General features: G+C 51.5%; 1 protein-coding gene across 2 annotated transcripts; it reads right to left on the bottom strand.

Moving 5' to 3' along the window:
* Nucleotides 1-915: 915 nt before the first annotated feature.
* On the bottom strand, nt 916-7,227 carry TRNP1 (TMF1 regulated nuclear protein 1). Of its 2 annotated transcripts, none has more exons than XR_006221453.1 (2): nt 3,247-3,510; nt 916-1,695 (listed from the first exon to the last, which is right to left on the bottom strand). XR_006221453.1 is itself a non-coding variant. In XM_042997255.1 (2 exons), exon 1 carries the CDS (start codon nt 7,095-7,097, stop codon nt 6,396-6,398), a length of 702 nt encoding a protein of 233 aa, XP_042853189.1. In that variant the 5' UTR covers nt 7,098-7,227; the 3' UTR covers nt 916-1,695; nt 6,230-6,395. The 2 variants fall into 2 exon arrangements, 1 of the variants encoding a protein (XP_042853189.1); XM_042997255.1 differs by lacking the exon at nt 3,247-3,510 and adding an exon at nt 6,230-7,227.
* Nucleotides 7,228-20,428: the final 13,201 nt, after the last annotated feature.

The following is a 20,428-nucleotide window of genomic DNA, read 5'->3' as shown; positions in this document are numbered from 1 at the left end:
GTGGAGGGAGGAAAGCCCCACCCCCCAGCCCCACAGTGCTCACCAAGAAGCAGTCCACCCACCTCTTATGACCCACGGTGGGTGGGGGAGCTCCAGAGCGGGGAGACGCATTGCTGTGAACTTTGGGGAACAGAAGACATGCCCCCAGGCAGTGACATGATGTGTTGGCCCCTCCAGTCCCACTCTCCACCCTTGGTGCTTGGTGCCCTGGGAGGCTGACCTCTATGGACTGTGGGTCAATGGCTCCCTTGTTCTCAGCCTTCCTGTTGGTTCAGCCAATGAGAGACCCCAGCACTGAAAGGAGGAGGAGAATGGGATGTTTATTCCGCCTGTTCCCTCCCCCACCAGGTTGCCATGGTTGGCTACATTTCTCAACCAAAGGCCACTGTTCCTGTCAGGGGCCTTCTCCACACACCTGCACCCTCCCTTTCCTGTCCCCTTGTAAAGGCTCCCCACTGTTGCTAGCCTGAGAGAGCGGCACTGTCGTTGGTTAGTTTCTTAAGCCCGGCCCACATTTCTGGAAATAACCCCTTTTAAAGTCTCATTCCAGTTTGAGTGTGCCCTGTCTCCTGCTGGGGCCCTGACAAACGGGTCCCTGTTGTCGCTAGCACAGTCACACGCGATCCTCCATGGATTGTCATGCTGCCATGTTATCACAAATGTGCACAACCTCCTCGGTGTCACGCACAGTCTCACACGTGCACGCCCAGCCCCGAGCTTCCTCGTCACATCCTTAATCAGGGGAGACATCCTGGAGAGGGTGAGCTCTGAGCCAGATCAAGGGGGAAAGCAGTCTGCAAATCAGTCACCAGGGCCAGGTTGCCAACAGAAACTAAGCAGAAGGTGTTATGTGACAGACACACCAAAGGAAAGGCGGCAAGGACACCTGCAAAGTGAACCTCAAAACCACATGCCTCTGTCTCACGTTATTGAAATTTATTCTTCCTGAATGTATAAATCAGGGGATTGATTCAATATACATTCATTTTGCCGAATTCTACAAGTTCTTGGTCGTAAGTATGCTCCCCCCCTTCCTTCTATTATCAGGATACTTGAATAAATATGCTCCCATTTTTCATTTAAAACTTTGCTTAGGATTTTTATGTTAACACCGCCCCTTCCTGAGAAAGAGGTGCCCCCCGCCCAAGCCAGCAACTTATCATCTTTCTGAGAGGCCACAGGCACACCCCTAGTCGGAGAGGGCAAGGACAGCGGGTGAGGGAACAAGGGATTTCTCAGAACGTTTCCCATCACGCAGGCCTCCCAGCTTTGTCAGACTGAGAAGCGATGGCATCGACCAAAACGGGGACCCCAGCTGCACCGCGACTTAGGAACGGTGACTATTTCTTAAAAGAAATCCTTTTCATTTTCACAGTGGAAACGTTTGCTCCTTTCTTAAATAATCTGATTGCACCTCAGAGGACCTGTTGTAACATTTCCAATCATACGGTGTCGGCCAAAGTCAAATGCAGATTATATAAGGAAACTCAAGAGAACAGGCACCTTCCCCAGAATTGAGCACCTTGCCACTGTTAAGTGCAAGGCTCCTGTAAAGTAAGGACGGTGCCAAGGTTGTGTGGGATCAATTCGGTTGTGTAAGGTTGTGAGACGTCTTCCTGAAGGAAGTGCCCAGGGAAGGAGCAGAATCCAGGAGTCCAGATGCATACAGTAGAGGCTCTGAGGAACTGGGAGGAGCTGGAAAGAATAATGTCAAGAGCTTTAATTACCTCCTTCCCAAAGCCACCCAGCCCCACCCAAACCCTTCAACATTTGCCTCGAGAGGGGCCATTGTGGAGAGAAGGTACAGGACACTATTCCGGGACAGGGCTCCACTGGCTCCTGTCCAGGAAGAGATGGGGGCTCCTGGGGTAAGGAGAGGTTCCCTTGGGCCTTTGTCCTTGGCTGGGATCCCCACTGGTCTGAGCAGCTAGAATGGAATGTTCCTGGGAAGAAAAGCCTTCCCTGCCTCCACCTCTCCCCTTATGGAGTTCCCTAGGACCAACAAGTGGGGGGGAGAAGGGGGATCGTTCCAGGGATTCCTGATATGGCGATGCTCTGGAGAAGCAAAGGCCCACACTGCCTGGGGGCTCTGTCCTAGCAGCCTCTCCTGGGCTAGGTAGATTGGCCCACTCAAACATTTACAAATCTCCACTTTGTGCTTTGTGTGACCTCTCATTTAATAGTCTGGGGTTATCTCCTCCCCAGCTCCCCAGTAACACAGACACGCACAAGAAACTGGCTCGGAGAAGGGGAGTCATTTGCCCAAGGTCTTCCGGTGGAAAAGTTACAGGCAAGCACTGAATCCCACATCTGTCTTGTTCCAAGCTTGGGGCACTTTCTGCCCCACCATGGAGACTGTTGTCCTCCTCCTCTGCCATCCCAGGCCCTTTGCTCTCCTTGGCACCAAACATCCCAGGTGTGCAGGGAGAGGAGGTAGCCCTCCAAGGCAAGCCCAGGCCCTGAGCATCGCTGGCCTGCCCTTGCCTGAAGCCAGGTATGCTGACTCAGCCTGACTCACCCCCGGAGCCCAGACAACCAGGGTGGGGAGCCAGCTTCCCAGGGGTGCCTGGGGGGAGGGGTGTGCCCCAGAACTTGGTGGAGATGATTGGGGTGGGGGGGTGCACCTTCTGCCACATTTCCAGCATCTCATCACACCCCTCCCAGATCCAAGGACCAGAGGCCAATGTACCCAGACTTAAAGGGTAAGAGCCCAGATCCCCCACCGTCAAATGGAGCCCTCATTAGCCTGGTAAATGAAAGCCGGTAGCCTAGTGTTTAAAGGACCCCTCGTTTGCAGGTTCTACTCCTTGGGTAAGTCCTCTGCCCTACCTCGTCCTCAGTTTCCTCAACCACGGAAATGGTTGTGCTTTTCCCAGCTACTCCCCTTTGCGGAGTGGTTGGGAGGACTGAAATGGATAGAAGGTAAAGTGCCTAGCACGGAGGAGGTGGTTAAAATACTCAGGAACCAAGGATTCTCTTCCCCTATCACTCCTGGCCAGGGTTCGTCAGGTACTAATGGGGGAAGAAATAGTCTGGGGATCTCCCAGCTTTCCCAAATGCCTCCTCCCCCAGGCTGTAAAGCAGGGAGCCTCTCTTTTATCTCTGAGAAGACTGGGCGGCTGAATTTTCTCTGGGGGCCTGGCAGGTGAGGGGAACTGCAGGCTTGGAGGCACCTCGGCTGTGACCTGTTGTTTATGCCGAATCTCTAGGAAGCCACCCTGGTCCCCAGACGGCCCCAGGGTGTACCAAATCTGTGAGGAGCGAAATGACTCCAGCCTTTCACTCAGACGGTGAACACCAACAGGGGCAACCTCTTTTTCCAGGACAGTCTCTCTTGATGAACCTTCCCCTGAGGTCCGGGGCTGGGCCCAACCGGAGGCCCAACCGTACGCCCCTTCTCTAAATGACCGCCACGACCCGCTCGGTCTGCCAGACCCTTAAAACTCAAGGCCAAAGAAGGCCCCCTTGCACCCTGCAAGGCAGAAAAGGGGCTAGTCGGGGGCGGCGACCGTGGGGATAGAGCCTGCTTCAGGCCACGCCCCCACGCCCGGGGAAGCAGCCCCACACTGCCCTCTGGTGGCGCCTCCCAGAAACGCCCTCACTTGGCTAGGGATCCCTAGAGAGGGAAGGGGGCTTATCCAGGGAAAGGGCAAATTCTGACTTAGAACCTTGAACTCATCTCCCAGCCCAAACACTGGCCTAAAGAAAGATTCCTGTTCTCATTTCCCTTTGCTGAGATTCCAGATTCACGGCTAGCCATCGATGTTCTCAATGCACGAGTCTCTCAAGATCCTCAGGGCTAGAGCCATCAACAAAAGTGTTCAAAAAGTTGGGGCAGAGCGGGGTCAGTCATCGGACCAGGAGCTATAGTTATTTGTGAAGGTATAAATATAGCCCTCCAACAACACAAATTGCCCAGCCCCAGAGGGTTCCCTGGGATGGTGACTGCCAGGGAAGGCTGCCTAGACGAGGGCTGGGAAACACAAGCCCTTAAAAGCAGAGACACTCTGATTCACTGCTCCTTCTTGAGCTCCTGGACTGAGTAGATATTAATGTTTGTTGACTGAGGAGAAAATGGAGGCTCCTAGAGGGGGTTGGGTGGGCCAGACAGGGGTGGGGAAGTGATTTTTATTAGTTGGCTGAGGAACCCTGGGTGGAGTCCTGAACCAAGAGCTGGGGTTCAAGTCACTGAGTACTGTGTGCCCAGGGCAAAGGCCTTTGGTGAGCAGTGGGACATCTGGGAGGGGGGAGAGGACCAGAGCTGCCAGTGACACTAGGACCAATCTCTATCTCCCACACACACACACATCACTTTCTCCAGCAAGAACCACCTCTAATGCCTCACCCCCCACCGCCTCCAAATCAGGACAAAGCTGATTACCAATAAATCCCAGAGAAGGCAACGCTGTGATGGCACAGAGCACTTTACACAATTAGCTAAAAGCTTCTCTGGACCAAGTGCCCCTTTCCTGTGCAGCCCAGAAAACAAACAGTCCTGGCTGTAGCCCAGTGCTGCAGCCTGAGCTCCTGTGTCACCTCCAGGAAGTCCTTGTCTTCTCTGGGCCTCTAGACCCTGAATGAACGGAGTAACTTCAGAAGGTTCTCCCTCTCTCCGGGGAAGCCAGAGGACACCAGGGCCCCTCACTGCTCTCCTGGTCCCCAAGCTCACTCAGACTCCCTGAGACCTCCTCCTGGACTTCCCTCCCCTAGCCAAGAATGGGTTTGGGAAAAGCCTGGCTGTTAGAAACCAGCCCCAACGTTTACTACCTGAGGAGAGGGAGAGAAAGGGCTGAGAGTCAGGTGAGGGCCCCTGGGGCTCTGCCTTTCAGAGAGTGGTTTACCTGACCCTCAAAACTCTAGGATTAAGCCAGACTCCAGGGACTCTGACATTCTCATCCTACCCTTTCTTCCCTATTCCCAAGCCCTGACATGAGGAAGGACAGCTATGTTCAGAGAGGGACTAAGCAAACCAGTCCAAAGAGGATGCAGAGTTGTTCTAGGTCACATAGTAGATAGGCTGGACACCAGCTCTCTAGACCCTGCCCCCGGGCAGGGAGGAGACACTATGGAAAGGACACACAGGCTTGGGACCTAGTTCTGTCCAGTGCTGGGACGTGACCTTGCTGTAAAATGAGGGCTTTAAATTAGCTCCTAGATCCACCAGCAAAAGCAGTGCTTGTTTCTAGCTGTGATTTAAAAGGATAAAACCTTCCTCTGACTGATGGGGGAAGAATGACCTCTGCCCTGTGTTAACCTCACTACAGCCCTTCTCAGAGGTGAAGATAACCACTTCACAGACCAACAAGGGAGACTGCAGTCCAATCAGTCCAAGCAGCAAAACGGCAGCCTGGCCATTCACAGCGGAGGGGGGACAGGGGGGAGCAGGGTGCTGATAGGCATGTGGACAGGAAGAATAGTAGCCAATCTCATTTCAGGTCTGGCCCTTTAAGGCCCCCCCTTCTAGAAGTAGATGACATACCTACCCCCTTGGGGCCTGTTAAAGGATGTCACCTGGCTCCATGACTGGCAGAACCATCTTAGAGACAGGTTGGGGGTGGGGGACGGTGGAGGAACCTTAGGAGAGCAGGTAAGGCCTTAAGCAGTTACCAAATACCCCACCCAGGTTATCGAAGTCAAGATGTACTTGACTTGGCAAAATTGCTTGAGAGCATGAGAAAAGATCTGTCTCCTAGAAGTGGAAGGGCCTAAGTGTGATGGGAACAAATCCTCAATCTCTCTGGGATTCTGTCCCCCCAAATGGGAAACGGGCTTAGGAGAGAACTTAGTGGTACATTGCTGGCCCAGCCCCCACCGCATCCTGGGACCTCATTATTCTGTCCTCCCCGAAGGTCTAGAGCTGGGCGGCGCCAGAAATCAGCAGTCTCAAGGGCAAGACTCTTCTTACAGCCACAAAGGACCCAGGAAAGGCAACGCGGGTGTAGGGAGGGAGGGGTGGATGGCCTGCGTCAGCGCAGCAGGCTCCCAGTGGTGAAAGTTTGCCGGCAAACCCCTCCTGGAATCTGAGCATCTTCAATTTTTCCAACTCTATAATGGGGACTTGGTGCTACCACCTCACTCCCCAGAACCCAGGAGGTCTGGGAGAGGCAGTAACAAAATGGACAGCTTTATTAGGGACCCAGCGGAGGTCCAGAAGCCCCACGGAAGGGAAATCGGGACCCTGCACCACCCCGCCCCGCCCCCTCAGATGCGCCAGCCGCTAAGACCGCACCTCAGCCTCCTTTACTGGGCCCCTGGCCCCCCGACTGTCTCTTCCTGGGGTCCGTCAGTCTGTCCATCCGCGTCGGTGACGCCGTCCATCCAGCCGACGTCCCGATCCGTCGGTCGACACCTCGGCGATGGCCTGTCGGGGGTGGCCAGGGGTCCCCGCGCTGAGGTCAGCGCTGGGGGGAGGCGGGGCCGCGGGGCGGACTTCGGCGGAAGGGCGAGTCGGGCTCGGGGCCGTGGCCCCGCCGCAGGCGCCCGGCGCCCCAGGGCACGCAGCCACCCAGGCCCAGCGCCGAGGCCAGCAGCGCGGGCGGGCGGCCGCGGCGGCCGCGGCGCGGGCCCTTCTTGAGGCGCGACCCGTGCGCCGCCAGGTAGAGCTCGGCCTGCGCCACGCCGCCGCCCAGGCGGCCCAGGCTCTCGGCGCGGTGCGCTAGGCGCAGCTCGGCCGCCAGGAAGACGCGGTGCAGCTGCAGCACACGGCTCTCCAGCTCCGACACCAGGCGCCGGCGGCCCTCCACCTCCAGCAGTCGCCGCCGCGCTTCGGCCAGCTCCAGCGCGCGGCCCCCCGCTCCCGCCGCCGCCGCCGCCGCCGCCGCCGCCGCCGCCGCGCCCCCTGCCGGCCCGGTGCCCCCCGCACCCACGTTAGCGCCCTGGCGCCAGCGCTGTAGCTCCTGCCCCTCCGCCGAGCCCGCCCACGCCCGGGCCGCTTCGGGCGGTGAGGAGACCTGAGCCGGGGTCGGAGTCAAGGTCGGAGTTGGGGGCGGGGGCTGAGGGGACGACAGGAGCTCCCGGGGCGGCGGCGGCGGGGACCCCGGTTCCGCCGTCCCTTCCTGGGCCCCCGGGCCGCAGGCGCTGATGCGGCAGCCCGGCATCCCCCGCCCCCCGGCGGTCTGCGGCCGTCGATCCGCTGGTCTGGCCAGCTGCCCCCGCGAGGGGGAGGACGGACGCCGCGCACGCGGGAGAGATGCGGCGGCAGCTCCCACGCCAGGCGCCGGTGCATCTTATAGCACACGGGGCGGAGCGATGGACAGCACAGCCAATCAGAGACTGGCATGCCTGAACCCGCCTCCCCGGCCCCGCGGCTCGGGACTTTGCGCAAACCCCTCGAGGCCCTGGCCCTCGTCCGGCTCTGCCCTGCTGGGGCGTCCGGTGCCCATCCACTTCCCCCCAAATTTGGGGTGTAAAGAGGACCTCATCTTCTCTGGTCTGGTCCCTAAGTCATAAACTCTGATAGTTGGTGCTTAGAAATCATGGACTCCAGTCCCCGGCGCGTGATGGTGGGGAGGGATGCCTGAGGCCACACTGTGTGTGCCAGTGGGAGTCTGGACTAGAACTCAGGAGACGTGGCTCCTTGCTCAGTGCTCCTTCCAGTAACTGTTGGCCGTGCGCCCCTTCACCGAACTGGTTCTGCCTGGTCTGGGCCACAAGTCTCACCAGGACCCCTTCTCCAACTCCCTGGGTCGGTAGAGAGGTTAATGCAGAGGGGTGACTGGCGTCCCGGTAGAGACGGGACGGGTTGTCCCCCCACCAAGGAAGCCCTTCGCTTGTGAAACAAACCACAACGCAGCCCCTGAGCCTGGTGTGGCTTTCTCAAAGGAGCCCTGACCCCACGGTGTTTAAAATTCTTTCTGTGCCCTTGCTCCTGTTTGCTCCTTCTGGTAGTAGGTACCCCCACATCTAGAGACAGAGGGGGAAACAGACCCAGAAGGTGCAGCAGTGCCTTGCTCAAGGTCACACTGCAGGTCAGTCGCTGAATCTGGACCGCCGAATGGGACCAACTTGACCATTCATGCCATCTGGGAGCTCAGATACCTGGGTCTCCTGGCATTGAAGGATCCTCCTTAAATGGGACTTTAGTCAGCCTGGCAATATGATAGGACTGAGCCCTGCCCATTTTCCCTGAACTAGAAGTGACCCTGCCCTACTGCCTCCAAACACTTGCCCAGACACCTAGACCATGCCCCAGTTTCCATCCACTTGAAGGTGCCATAAGCGATGGGAGATCTCTGTGGTGGGTGGGAGCAAGGGCTGGGGGGCCAAAAACCAGTCCTGAGACTGATTAGGAAGAACCCCAGCAAACCTCAGTCTCGGGAGGACTTGCCAAAAAGGTGTAGCCAGAGTGACTACTGCCCCAGCTGAACAGGAGGCTGATGGGGGAGCTGCACTCACTTGATGTTGAGGAGGAGGGCTTCACGTGGAGGAGGACGATGGATGCCCTGACCCGCCATGTTCTCTAAGTGTTTTCAGGTGCCTTAAACTGAGTGACGGGGACTCGAGGGTGAGAAAGCTCTGCTCCTGAGGGCAGCTCAGAAGGGGCTCAGAGAGAGGAGAGTGGTCCCTGAGGGCACACCAGACTCATGAGGAAGAGGAAGGGAGGAGGACTTGGCAGGATTGAGGGGGGGATGCTCGGTGACCAGGCTCATTGGAGGAGGAGGGAGGGGCCCAGTGAGGGCAAGAAGAACGGTTCAGGGAACATGATGGGCTCAGTGAGAGGGGGGAGGGGAGAGGGCTAGTGGATGCACTGGTGTTGGAAGAGGAAGAGGCTCACAGAAGAAGGGAGGATCAGGGAGGGGGGATGGGGGGATTCAGGGAGTCAGAAGGGCTCCATGGAGATGATGGAGGCTCAGGAGTTTCCAGATTGCCCCCAGCAAGGAGGAATGCCCTGCTAAATGGTGTCCTTTCATTGAGTGGTCCCCTTTGTGTCATCAAACCTTGTGTCTTTCTCCGTGCAGAAGTCCCCCACCCCCATGACTGTGGGGAGATTGACAGGTATGTTGCCTACATCAGGCAAATCTCCGTTCTCAACTTCTGGGGAACAAATCAAGGGGAACAAGATCAGGACTTGCCCCCCACCCCCACTCCCCGCCAGATCCAGAGACCCAGCCAGACCTGAGTCTGACACATTGTCCATTTGGGCAAGTCGTTTCTCAGAATAGGAGATACTGAACGCATATTAACTGAAAGGATGAATGTTTATGTCCTCCCAGCATCCTCAGGAGACAGGTATCATCAGCCTTTTCTTCCTGATAAGAAACCAAAGCCCAGAGAAGTGAAGAGGCTTGCCCGAGGCCACACAACAGATAAGTGACTGAGAGGATTCAAACATGGATCTGACCCACCCCAAAGTCATCCTTCATCTCCCTGTTATTCTGATATGTCCCCTGTTCCTATTCTCTATGGCACTTCCCACAAGTTATAGATGGATACGTATTTGTTTCTTGCTTAGTTATTTAATCGTCTCTCTCCCTAGGTCGGTTTTGCTTACCATGAGAACCGTCTCAAGTTGAGTGCCTGACCTCATAACACAGTCAGTAAATGTTTATTTGAATTGAAAAATAATGCAAGGGTGTAGCTTGTTGAGAATGTAGAAGCCCTTTCTTTCTTTCTTTTCTTTCTTTCTTTCTTTCTTTCTTTCTTTCTTTCCTTCCTTCCTTCCTTCCTTCCTTCCTTCCTTCCTTCCTTCCTTCCTTCCTTCTTCTTTCACCCATTCAACAAATTTGATCAATAGCCCCTCTGTTGGTCTGGCTGCTGGAAGCACAGCAATGACCATACGGGGCTCTGCCCTCAGGGAGTACACAGTCTTGGGCGGTGCCGGGGGCGGGGGGGGGGGGGCGGCGGCGACAGAGCCAGGTGATGGCATTTCAATGAGATATCTACTGGGATGGAGGGAACACTGAGGCTATGGGGGCATAGAACAGACACTGAGCCCAGCTGCATGGGGAGGGGTTCAGGAGAGTTGCCCGTGGGAGACGATATTTAAACTGAGACCTGAAGGGTGACTCAAATGGAGTGATGCACAGGTGGTGGGGGGACAAGAAGGGAAGAAGATTCAGGATGGGAACACGGTGTGCACAGGGCCAGAGGTGAGAGACATTTGGCGTCTATCTGCCTGCTTCCTTCCCGGCTTCCTTAATTGGCCTGCCCCGCCCTCACCCCTGCCCGGCTCCTGGGAGTGGACAGGGGCCACAGCAACGACCTCCAAGGACACGGCCACCCTGGCAAACACATTTGGAATTAGGGAATACATTTTTAAACTATAAAAGAGTGTCGGGTTTTTTCTGATCTTCACAGAAGTTAGACATCCCTTTTGTAGAAGAGATGAGAAATAAAGAACATATTAAAATATTTTAGAAGACTAAGGAGGGGAAAGTCATCCGGAATTAGAGGGACTTCAGTCTGCACTGAAGCTCAGCTCACCCCTAGCTGTGCAACCCTGAGAAAGGGACTCTTTCCCCATGAACTTCAGGCTCTAAGGAATGGAATTGCCAATACCCATGGCACTGACAAGGGCATAGGTGCAGGGGTGTCCAGGGTCTCAAAAGCTGGTCAAATCTGTCTGGGGTCTGAGTCAGAGACCTGAAAGAGACGAGGCAGCCCAGGGGGGCCTGGCTCCAGAGTTCTGTCCATTATACGCATGCTCCTCTGACACAGAAGCCAGTGGAGAGAGAGACAGGGCCTGACAGAGGCTGTGGCCCAACTCAGGATCCCCCTCCACCAGCTGAGAGTGGGATGGGGCAGGAGGTCAAGGCCTGAGGAGTCTGCTTCCATCCAGCCTAGAAGATTCAAGGCCTCACCAAGAGGTCCGACCCCTCTTTTTCAGTCTCTTCCTGGCATCCTGGCCTGGCACCCTCCAGGATGTGATATCAGTTTAATAATTTAGCAGATGCAGACAAAGATAGCAGCTCTGAAAATAACCTAGCTGGGCCCCGGCCTCCTTCTCCTCTTCCCTCCGCAGACTCCCCTGCCCTCCCTGCAAGGTTTCTGATGGCTCCACACCTGTCAGTGCCCCTGCCTGCCAGTGAGCTCATAAGCTGACGCCTCCTCCTCCCTCTCCGCCCTCCTCCTCACCTCCCCTTTCTCTCCATTCTCAGGTTAAGGGCTTTCATATGAATTAAAGCTTAAAGGGATCTCACACTAGAAGCAACACGACTTGGGTTTAAGTCATGATGTGGCCTTGAGCAAGTCTCCTCTTTCTTTCTTTCTTTTTGAAGATTTTATTTTTTTTTTTAATGTTTGATTTTGAGAGAGAGAGAGAGAGAGAGAGAGAGAGCAAGGGAGGGGCAGAGAGAGAAGGAGACAGAAGATCCGAAGCAGGCTCTGTGCTGAGAGCGCAGATCCCCATGTGGGGCTCAAACCCACGAACCCATGAGGGCGCCTGGGTGGCTCAGTCAGTTAAGTGTCTGATTTCAGCTCAGGTCATGGTCTCATGGTTTGTGGGTTCGAGCCCTGCGTCAGGCTCTGTGCTGACAGCTGAAAGCCTGGAGACTGCTTTGGATTCTGTGTCTCCCTCTCTCTCTGTCCCTCCCCTGCTGCTTGTGCTCTATCTCTCCCTCTCAAAAATGAATAAATTGGGGCGCCTGGGTGGCGCAGTCGGTTAAGCGTCCGACTTCAGCCAGGTCACGATCTCGCGGTCCGTGAGTTCGAGCCCCGCGTCGGGCTCTGGGCTGATGGCTCAGAGCCTGGAGCCTGCTTCCGATTCTGTGTCTCCCTCTCTCTCTGCCCCTCCCCCGTTCATGCTCTGTCTCTCTCTGTCTCAAAAATAAATAAACATTAAAAAAATTAAAAAAAAAATGAATAAATGTTTAAAAAAAACAAAACAAAACAAAAAACCATGAACCATGAGATCATGACCTGAGCCGAAGTCAGATGCTTATCCAACTGAGACTCCCAGGCGCCCCAAGCCTCGTCTTTCTAAGCCTCTGTTCCCACAATTATAAAAGGAGGTCTCTGGATTCCTAGATGCAGAATGGACAACATGTTTGGAGGGTGGCAATTATTTGGACAGGGGACTGGATATCTTTCTCAGGAAGACACAACTCCAGTGTTGGTGCCATTTCAGTCAACAGCACTACAACCCCACCCCACCCCCCCCCCCCCATCGCTCCATCTGGAGAACTCACAGGTTTTCTTTGTGTTTCACTTCTCCTGTGATGAAAATTTTGCCCTGGTATTATATTCCTAGAACAAAAGGTTATGACTCCTGTCCACAGCGGATGCAGCAGGTTCCACGTGTGTTTGGTGCTTCATCGTGTTTCTGACGAGTAGAAATGTTACATCTCTCTGGGATGTTGGGAAGAGCAATACCCACCCCTCCTCGAAGTTTTGCTCAAATCCCTCCACCTTTGTGGGTCTCAGTTTCCACATCTCTAAAGTGGCCATGTGTCAAAGCATAAGTAGAACAAGGTAAGACTCCATGATCTCTAGATTGTTAGCTCCAAGGGGCACCTGGGTGGTCAGTCAGCTGAGTGTCTGACTCTTGATTTTGGCTCAGATCATGATCTCACGGTCGTGAGTTTGAGCCCTATGTCGGGCTCAACCCTCAGAGTGCAGAGCCTGCTTGGGATTCTCTCTCTCCCTCTCCCTCTGCCCCTCCTTCACTTGCTCTCTCTCTCTCTAAAAATAAATAAACTTAAAAAAATATGGGGCGCCTGGGTGGCTCAGTCGGTTAAGCGTCCGACTTCAGCTCAGGTCACGATCTCGCGGTCCGTGAGTTCGAGCCCCGCGTCGGGCTCTGGGCTGACGGCTCAGAGCCCGGAGCCTGCTTCCGATTCTGTGTCTCCCTCTCTCTCTGCCCCTCCCCCGTTCATGCTCTGTCTCTCTCTGTCTCAAAAATAAATAAACATTAAAAAAAAACTAAAAAAAAAATAGATTGTAAGCTCCAAAAGGGGTGAGATTGAATCTGTTTTCATGCATTCCTTCAGCAACGTAACTAAGCACTTGCTAAATATCAGCCACCGTGCAAAGTGCACAGCAGTAAATAAAAGAGAAGCACAATCCTGTTCCCTCAAAGCTTATATTTCAGAAATCCAAATAATTAACCCCAAGAAATGTGCCATGAAGAAAATACCTGCTAATATTTACTTGGTGGTTATTCTGTGCCGGGTACTGATCTTATCAGGTTATTATTAGTACACCCCATTTTACAGATAAAGAAACTGAAGAACAGAATGGTTAAGTAAATGTGGCCAAGGTCACATGGCCAAGGAGTGGCCAAGCTAGTATTCAACCCAGGCAGTCTGCCTGCAGAATCTATTTTCAACCACAATGCTATCTTTGGTGCTTCCCTAGAAATCATGAACAAGGAATAAACCAGTGACATAATAGAAAGAAGAGTTGGGGGTGGGGAGCTTCTCCTTAGGAAGTGACATTTAATGTTTTTTTGATGTTTATTTATTTATTTGAGGGGGTGGATAACAAGTGGAGGAGGGGCGGAGAGCAAGAGGGAGAGAGAGAATTCTAAGCAGGCCTGGTGCTGACAGAACGGAGCATGATATGGGGCTCAATATCACAAACTAAACCATGAGATCATGACCTGAGCCAAGATCAAGAGTCGACACCTAACCAACTGAGCCACCCAGGCCCCCCTAGGCGGTACATTTAAACTGAGACTTGAGGGGCGCCTGGGTAGCTCAGTAGGTTAAGTGTACAACTTCAGCTCAGGTCGTGATTTCGCGGTCCAGGAGTTCGAGCCTTGCATCAGGCTCTGTGCTGACGGCTCAGAGCCTGGAGCCTGCTTCCGATTCTGTGTCTCTCCCTCTCTCTCTCTGCCCCTCTCCTGCTCACAGTCTGTCTCTTTCTCTCAAAAATAAATAAACATTAAAAAAAAAACAAATAAAAATAAACTGAAACTTGAGAGATGAGCAGGAGTCAGTCATGTGAAATTAGGGAGAGATTTCCCAGAAGAAAAAATAGTATGTGCAAAGGTCCTGAGACAGAAACATCCGTGTGTTCTGTGCCTGGTAAACCAATAGGAGAATGGGGAGAGCTGAGGTCAGAGGAGCAGACTCTGGGCTTGGAGGTCAGGGTGAGGATTAGGATTTTACTCTAAGTGCATGGGCAGCTTTTGAAAGGCTTAAGTAGGGATCAACATGATCTGATTTGTTTTTAAAAGATTGTGCTGTCTGCCCTGTTGAGAGTGAACTGCATGGGAGCAAGAGAATGAGGGAGACCAGTTAGGAGATTACTGCGGTAATCCAGCTGAGAGGATGTGGCTAGGCCAGGAGTAACGGCAAGAGGTTGGAAGGGGGTGGATTGCAGCTTTATTTGGAGGTGAACTGAGCGGACTTGTGGGTGGATCCGTGGGCGGGGTTGGGGGAGAATGCCCTCTGGGTTTGTGGATGGAGCCGAGGAATGGATTGTGGTGCCCTTGACTGAGATGGAAAAGACCAAGGGAGGGACAGGTTTCACGGAGGAATCAAAGTCCAGAGGTGTTTGGGGTTTTTTTCCCCTGAATGTTAATTGCTTCGTTACAAAAATAAGAACAAAAGGGGTCTATGGCAATAGCCCACGATATCTTCCCATTTTTTAGTCCAGTTAAGAAATATATTTTACAAGGGGTATATACTCAGTTTCAAAGGCGAAAAGATTATGTGAAATAAATGGCATTAACATAGCATTCAGAGGGGCGCCTGGGTGGCTCAGTCGGTTAAGCGGCCCGCTTCAGCTCAGGTCACGATCTCACAGTATGTGGGTTCGAGCCCCATGTCAGGCTCGGTGCTGACAGCTTGGGACCTGGAGCCTGCTTCAGATTCTGTGTCTCCCTCTCTCTGTGCCCCTCCCCTGCTTCCTCCTTTCCCCGCCTCCCCCTCTCAAATAAATAAATACATAAATAAATAAAACAGCACTCAGAGGACATGGTTTGAGTTCCTGCGCACTGGAAAATGGACGTGTAACTTGTAAAATCATGTTCATTAAGCACCAGTCTAATGTGGAAAGGCAAAACTCAAAAAACAAAACAAAACAAAAAAACCCAGAGAGGAAAAACTATTTTTCTAGTAAAGATCTACAGGGGCGCCTGGGTGGCTCAGTCAGTTAAGCATCCGACTTCAGCTCAGGTCAGGATCTTGCGGTCCGCGAGTTCGAGCCCCGCGTCGGGCTCTGGGCTGATGGCTCAGAGCCTGGAGCCTGCTTCCGATTCTGTGTCTCCCTCTCTCTCTGCCCCTCCCCCGTTCATGCTGTGTCTCTCTCTGTCTCAAAAATAAATAAACGTTTAAAAAATTTAAAAAAAAAAGATCTACATACATAAGGGACGGGTGAACTTTCGGTTTGGACACATTTTGGAAACTATTTTCTGTTTTTCCTCTCTACCCTCAATACTGTACTCACACAATACTTCACTTCTGACACTTCTGGTCACCAGATGTAAATGCGTGGTTTTCCTCCCCGCACCGACCGATTCTCCAATGCCATTGCCGGGTGTCCCGCGACTCCATTCAATTCCGACGCCAGCTGGAGTTCGTGCAGACTGCGCGGACAAGGCTCATTCCCACAAGGCTGCTCTCCACTTCAGACCCCAATCGCAAGCAGGAGGTCCTCGGGTCACCCACAACTTCTGTCCGACTTGGCAAATCAGAGGTTCCCATGAGCAAGCACATAGATGTGTCGACCACCCCGAGAGCTCTCCAAGACCCATACTTTGGGAATTTTAATGGAAGCTTCACCACGTAAGCTTGATCAATTATTAACTCAATCTCTAGCTTCTCTCCCCCTTCCCAAAGGATGGGGCTGAAAGTTCCAAGCTTCTCATCATGGCTTGGTCTTTCTGGTGACCAGCCCCCATTCTGAAGCTATTCAGGAACCCACCAAGTGTCACCTCATTATAGCAAAAGATACTGCTATGACCCAGGAAACTCCAAGGTCTAGGAGCTCTGTGTCAGGAACTGGGGTCAAAGACTGAACAGTAAAGCGACAGCATGCTCCTTATGCTTTTATCACTTGGGAAATTACAAGGGTTTTAGGAGTCCTGTGCCAGGAGCTGAGGGCAGAGTTATATATATATATACTTTTTAAATCTATTATTTCATAACACCCAAATTGGATATCCATGACAAGGAGGCGGGTGTACAGATGTATCTGGAAGTCAGCACTGGAGAGTCAGGGCTGGAGATTTCATCAACATACAGATGGCACTTAAAGCCACAGGGCAGGATGAATGGCCTTGGGAGAAAGCACTGAGAAGAGAAGCCAAGTCCTGAAGCACCATATTTAGAAGTCATGGTGATGGCGAGGAACAGCAAAGGAGCCTGAGCAGGAAGGGTTGGTGATAAAGAAGGGAAAACAAGAGAGTGGCTGAGTAAATTGAGAGTGAGGAAGCACCCACAGCAACTCTAGACCACTCTTCTGTGACGTTTTGTTTTAAAAAGAAACAGAGAGGGGAGCCTGGGTGGCTCAGTCGGTTAAATGTCTGACTTCAGCTCAGGTCATGATCTCACGGCTTATGGGTTCGAGCCCCGCATCAGGCTCTGTGCTGACAGTTCAGGGCCTGGAGCCTGCTTCTGATTCTGTGTGTGTCTCTCTCTCTGCCCCTCCCCCGCTCGTTCTCTCTCTCTCTCTCTCTCTCTCTCTCTCAAAAAGAAATAAACATTAAAAAAAAAAGAAAAAGAAACAGAGAGGGGCACCTGAGTGGCTCAGTGGGTTGAGCATCTGACTTCAGCTCAGGTCATAATCTCCCAGTTCATGAGTTCGTGAGTTCGAGCCCACATTGGGATGAGATTGATCCAGTGGAGAAGGGAATCTGGCTGGCCTGGCATGAACCCCACACGGGAGATGCTTGGGAAAGCAGGAGGGGATGGTTTTCCAGCAAGGTCATTCCTGCCTGAAGGCTTTATCAAGCACTTACTCTGTGCTCTAGGTGCTGGAGACGTAACAGTGATCAGCGGGGGCAAGGTCCCTGCTCTCTGAGCACTCTCAATCCGGGGGGAAGGGGGGAAGATGAAGGCCACAAGGAATCAACCCAAATAGCATTTCAGATCGGGTTGCCTGCATGCTCTGAAGGAAGTAAATGGGGCGATGTGACAGGGAGTAACCAAAAGGACATATGTTAGATCAAGAAGTCAAGGATGATGGAGCGGGAAGCTGTGGGATTTGCCTTCTCGTCATACACTGACCCTACTTTTATGTTTGAGGGGCACCACTTTTCTGAGAAGCTCAGTGCATGTGTTCTGTGGGACTGACACCCAGCCCATCTCCAGAATGGACTTGGGATCCTGGCCTGGCCAATGAAACTCGATCCTAGGATGCTCGCTAGAACTCCTGGGGAAGAGACACTTTCTTGGCCCAGGAATTGTGGAGCAAGTAGATTGTGAGTGCAAAGCTGCAGGTAGTCGTCTTGCTACCAGAAAGGAAGTGCCTGCCTGGTGCCTGGCAGGAGAGCCCAGAAACAGAGAGACCCCATGAGTAGAGAAATCACATGAGCGCCTGATTCCAGCCGGACCTGAAGGTGGTCCTCCTCTCGGACCTTTTCAGTTAAGCAAGTTATCATTTTTCTTCTTAAGCTGTTTTGAGTTGGGTTTTCTGTCACCTATACCTGAACAGATCCTAACTGATGAAGAAGGCCTGAAGGATGCAAAGGAGCCAGGCTTAGAAGTGCCTGGGAGAAACAATCCAGGTGGAAGGAGCAGGAAGTGTAAGATTCTTTGCAGAAGAGCGTTTGGCACATTTGGGGAACACAGAGGAGGCAAGTGAAGCTATAATGAGCGGTGGTGGTAGGATGAAAAGGGATAGAACCACAGGAAGAAAGTTCCATTTCTTTTCTTTTCTTTTATTTATTTTTGAGAGAAAGAGCATAACCAGGGGAGGTGCAGAGAGAGAGGGGGACAGAGGATCTGAAGCAGGCTCCCCGCTGACAGCAGAGAGCCCCACGTGGGGCTCAAATTCACGAACTGTGAGATCATGACCTGAGCCAAAGTTGGACGATCAACTAACTGAGCCACCCAGGAGCCCCAGAAAGTTCCATTTGTAACAAAACGGCAGAAAGGGGAGCAGAGAAAACACTTCTCCATGTAAAGTACTTTAAAAAACAAAGGATAAATTTAAAAAATTATCCTTTGCCAAGATGACTATCTTTTGATGAGCCGACTACATAGTAAGGGAAGTAAGGCCAGAAATGACAATCCCACAGGAATAAAAGAGCCTTGTAGCTGGTGTTTGCTCTAAAGGAAACTGTTGAACCCCAAGGCCTAGTCAAAATGTTTTACTTCAACCCATAATAAGACATTTTACAATAGGACTCAGTACACAGACAAGAGTTCCATAAGCAATGCTCACCCTGATCACATGTGAGGCACACTTATATTTCCAGGTCTAATTTCTTCTATGTTATTCGATTTCATTTTTCAAAAAGTGCTGGTGGGGTGTCTTGGTGGCTCAGTCAGTTAAGTGTCCGACTTTGGCTCAGGTCATGATCTCATACTTCGTGAGTTCGAGCCCAGCATCGGGCTCTGTACTGACAGTTTGGAACCTGTTTGGGATTCTCTCTCTCTGTCTGTCTCTCTCTCTCTCTCTCTCTCTCTCTCTCTTTCTCTGCCCCTCCATGTTCGCTCTCTCCCTCTCTTTCAAAATAATAAATAAATAATAAACTTTAAAAAGAGGCACTTGTTGGAGCATAAGGCTGGCTCAGTCAGGGGAGCATGCAACTCTTGATTACAAGGTTGTGAGTTCAAGCCCCACAGTGGGTGTAGAGATGACTTAAAAATAAAATATGTATTTTTTAAAGTTCTGGTTGAGATCCATTAAACGATGCAGTGCCAGGAGTTACAGACTGTTCTGTTTGGGAAGGGGAAGCCAAGTTGCAATCAGATTCCAAGCTGCAATCAGGAAGCTTTCAGAAGAAAGGGACCATTTGAGGCTCCAGCATTTTGTCGGATTTTTCTTTTCTAGGGAGTTAAATTTGGCCATGTGGGATTTTAAATGCCTATTAGATAGATATTCAAGTGGAAATTTTGAGTGGGCAATTGAATTTGTATGTCTAGAGCTCAAGAGAGAGGAGTAGGCTGCAGATGTGAATTCGGAATTCTCAGGACATAGGCAGTACGCAGTGGATCCATGGGAGGAAGAAGGCAGAGAAGCAGAGAGGCCCATGGATTCACCCTGAGCACGCAGAGGTTAAGCCACCCTTCCTCGTCTTCTCCATCCTGCTGCCAGAAATGAGGATGTGACAGGTGTCATTGAGGACCTTAAGACAAGGGCCTCACTCTGGGGATGGTGGAACAGGGAGTCTGTTACTTCCAGCTAAATCTAATTCTGAACTAATACAGGAACAAAACTGAGACATTCCTGGCAAGACTGATCAAGAAAGAAAAGGAAGGTGGCACAAATAAGGAGTGATGGATTTGAAAAACAGACCACAGAACCGCAGCGATAGTGGAGATTTAAAAGACAACAGGGGAATATGACAATTTGATGACAACAAACTTCAAGGTAAAATCGACAAATTCCTGGAAACGTGCAAATTCACATCAAAACCAGTCAAGGACAGTATGAGAAAGGAAAAGTACAGAACCATGTTACTTAAGAAGATAGACGTAAATGCCCTAAACAAAATACCAGCAAGCTCAGTCTAGCAATGTCCTCACAAGATAATAAATACGTCATGACCAAGTTGAGCTTATTCTAGGAGGGCTGATTCAACATTAGAAAATCTACTAGTGTAATTAATCATATTAGCATGCTGGCAGAGAGAAAACAAGTAAACATTTCAATTTATACAGAAAATGCATTTGATAATTCAACAATTTCTATGTTAACAATTCTTAGCAAACTAAGTATAAAGGGCTGCTAACCCATTCATTCGATCATCTATGATTTTAAAAGAAATTAAACCATTTTTATGGGCTTCTAGAAATGGTGGGTCCCACGTGCTGTGCCCAATGGATAAGTCAGCCCAGATGATTAACGCCATTAAGGGAACGACTGACACCATTTTCAGGATGGTATTTTTCTTTGGGAAGATGAGAAAGGAAAGACAACAGAGGAGGGCCATACATGGGTTTCAGAGGTACTGAAATGTCTCATCAAACTAGGGGTGGGTGCCTGGATGTTCATTTTAATCTTTACTCTTCCATCAGGAGATATATATATATACATATGTATACATATATATACATATACATATATGTGTATATATATATATCTTTACTCTTAAGTGTATGTATGAATGTATATACATATATGTCTTTACTCTTCAAACAGTGTATGTTATGTGTATACACACACACACACACACACACACACACACATATATACACATTGTCAAAAATCCATGTATAACTTTGACTCTCCAAAAACTTAACTACTAATAGCCTACTGTTCACTGGAATCCTTCCCAATAACATAAACAATGAACACATACTTTGTATCGCTGTATTTTCACGATAAAGTAAGCCAGAAAATATAAAATATTAAGAAAATCATGAAGAGGAAGGGA

The sequence above is a fragment of the Panthera tigris genome, chromosome C1 (genome assembly GCF_018350195.1).
Source record: "Panthera tigris isolate Pti1 chromosome C1, P.tigris_Pti1_mat1.1, whole genome shotgun sequence".
Classification (NCBI taxonomy): Eukaryota; Metazoa; Chordata; class Mammalia; order Carnivora; family Felidae; genus Panthera; species Panthera tigris.
This window is presented reverse-complemented; position numbering and strand designations above follow the sequence as displayed.

Excerpts from the sequence above, each read along its gene's own strand:
- TRNP1 (XM_042997255.1), bottom strand. The coding sequence starts at position 7,097 with ATGCCGGGCTGCCGCATCAGCGCCTGCGGCCCGGGGGCCCAGGAAGGG.